A 2,500-nucleotide genomic window follows, 5' to 3' on the forward strand; every position below is an offset into this window, starting at 1 on the left:
CTGTACAAAACCATTTCGGTCTCTCTTCATTCGTTCTGGCGCTCCCAACGCGGTTGGTTGGGGCTCCGCCGTGTGCCGTTCAAGAATCGGCCTTGCCGTGTTCGTGGTCGGTCCGTTCGCGGATTTTTGGACAAAGAGAAAAAGCTCGCAGTATAATTAAAAACAAATTTTAACTTGCTTTTATATTATACGTCATCAAATTGGTAAATCAGAAACTAGATATAAACCTACACCAGTTTTCGTGGTTATAGAAGAGCCTTCATTTATTAAACTTGTAACCTTGAAATCGGCCCCAGTGTGAGCTATCAATAACTTTTAGTTGTCGAGGCAACGAAAACTTTGCAGCTCGAGAACCTTCATGCTGACTTTTGTTTCAAATACCTTTTTCATAAGTACTAGATACAATCTTAGAGGGGGATACATGTAACCGTGAATACTTATTGCCGCGGTGTAAATTTTACCTGACCGTACTGCTTTCCTATTGGCTAGGGAATTATTAACAATTTTACAATTATTTTCCAGGCAGACCGTGACAACGATAGTGGGCATGGATCTGTCGAATATCGCTTGGATTTTGTCCTTTGGAGTGGTTGCAGCTCTAGCAATTTCTGGAAACGCACTAACCATCGTCATATTTGTGAAAAAACTAAAACGCAGGCGGCCCCAGTTTTCCCTCGTAAGTTTGGCTGTGGCAGACCTTATGGTTGGATCGATAACAGTTCCTCTTTTCATCGTCACATATTGGATCACGAATATTCAATACGTCTTTTTAAACGTCATCCTAGACTGGACTGACATGTTCACTGGCTTTGCCTCGATTTTCACTTTAACGGTGATCGCATTGGAGAGATTGTTAGCCATTGGCTGGCCTCTTCGTCACCGAGCACTAAGCTGCAAAGCTTACGTAGTTGCTATAGCAACACCATGGATCCTAGCCTTTACCGTAGCATGGATTACAACTATATTCAACTACGTGAGTGGCCAACGTATTCCTCCTCTAGTCCTTTTGTTTATATTCCTATTTGCACCCATTATTCTGACCTGTGCTACCTACCCTCTGCTGTGGATTAAAGCAATGTCTCGACGTCGAAAGACCCGTGCAATTCGAGATGCAAGAGATTTTAAGCTGGCAAAAACTGCAGCGTTGATAACGGGAGCATTTCTTGTTACCTGGCTTCCATTGCAGATATTTTTGTTGATCATTAACCTATGTACTTCATGTAGGGAATTATCCCCAGTGCTGGGCATGATCTTTAAACTTCTCCAATACGGAAACTCGGTGGTCAACATATTCATTTATTCTCTTAGAAATGATGAATATAGGTCAGCCCTTTTTGAAATATTACGTTGTTGTAAATTTTCTTCCCAACAACATCAGATTGGCTTGTCGTCGAGGGTGCCGGCTATTTCAGTGGATACCTTAGCAGATAATCAGGCAATAAATTCGGTTCATTATCTGCAAAAAACAAGTCTTTAAAAAGATTTTGAGGGGAGAAGAAAGAGACTACTTTATGGCTCAGAGGACAATTGTGGCATGCTTTTATTAGTAGTAGATTGGACTATTGTAATAGCCTTTTATATGGAATTCCGGAGTTTCAAACTAGGAAACTGCAACGTGTTATGAATGCAAGTGCAAGACTTACTTATCGCGCGCCCAAGTTCTGTAACGTAACACCTCTGCTCGCAGAATTATATCATAGTTACCAGGGCACGCCGGAATACATTATAAGATACTTTTGATAGCTTATTAAATTTTGCATGGTCATGAGCCTAAGTACCTTCAAGACCTAATTATAGCATTCAACAACCTTCGTTGGCTTAAGACGTAATGACAATGGTCCCTTGCTTGAAAGACCAATTGCAAACACAAAGAAAACAATGGGTAACAGAGCATTTCAAATAGCTGCTCCCCTTTTATGGAACAAGACTATTTAGTCATCTAGGAATGCAAGGGAAGCAAGGAAATTAGAATCTTTTAAGACTATAATTAAAACATTTTTATATAACGAACCATTTCAGTTATCTTAGTAATTTTCTTTTATTCATAAGGATTTTAAAAGTTCTTTCTACGGTTGTCATTATTCTATGTTAGATTCTATGTTAGAATCTATGTTAGATTCTATGTTAGATTCGGCTTTCGTAGAATATGAAGAATTCTGCAGATCTCGGTGGATGTTATCCACCTTGGCCTTCGGCCTTGGTGGATAACACCCTCCTCGACCTGCATAATTCTTCATGTCCTACTCAGCCTCATTCAATAATTGCTAAATATCGAATTAGGCAAATTGCGCATGAGGCAATTGAGTCAAGATGAATTGATGTAACGCAAACAACAATTTATTGTAAAATGAATAAGACAGGAAAGTAAACGTGCTGGAAGTAGATGAATAAATAAGCACTAAACGAACTGTCTCAGGCTTGTTAAAGCGCTACTATGACAAAAAATTCTTCAATTCCTTTTTTTCTCTGGATTTCAAAAATATATTAACTGAACACTGAG

The 2,500-nt window shown here is 39.2% G+C and overlaps 1 protein-coding gene across 3 annotated transcripts in view; it reads left to right on the plus strand.

Annotated features, from left to right (window-relative positions):
- The window catches only part of LOC138020092 (adenosine receptor A2a-like), a 5,953-nt gene extending 3,570 nt beyond the window's left edge, over positions 1-2,383 (plus strand). For all 3 annotated transcript variants that reach the window (XM_068867090.1, XM_068867089.1, XM_068867088.1), the window contains one exon: positions 523-2,383. In XM_068867090.1, the coding sequence (XP_068723191.1) occupies positions 548-1,477 (930 nt within the window). In that variant the 5' untranslated portion in view covers positions 523-547 and the 3' untranslated portion in view covers positions 1,478-2,383. The remainder of the gene's footprint in view (positions 1-522) is intronic.
- The last annotated feature ends 117 nt before the right edge of the window (positions 2,384-2,500 follow it).

The sequence above is a fragment of the Montipora capricornis genome, chromosome 10 (assembly GCF_036669925.1).
Source record: "Montipora capricornis isolate CH-2021 chromosome 10, ASM3666992v2, whole genome shotgun sequence".
Lineage (NCBI taxonomy): Eukaryota > Metazoa > Cnidaria > Anthozoa > Scleractinia > Acroporidae > Montipora > Montipora capricornis.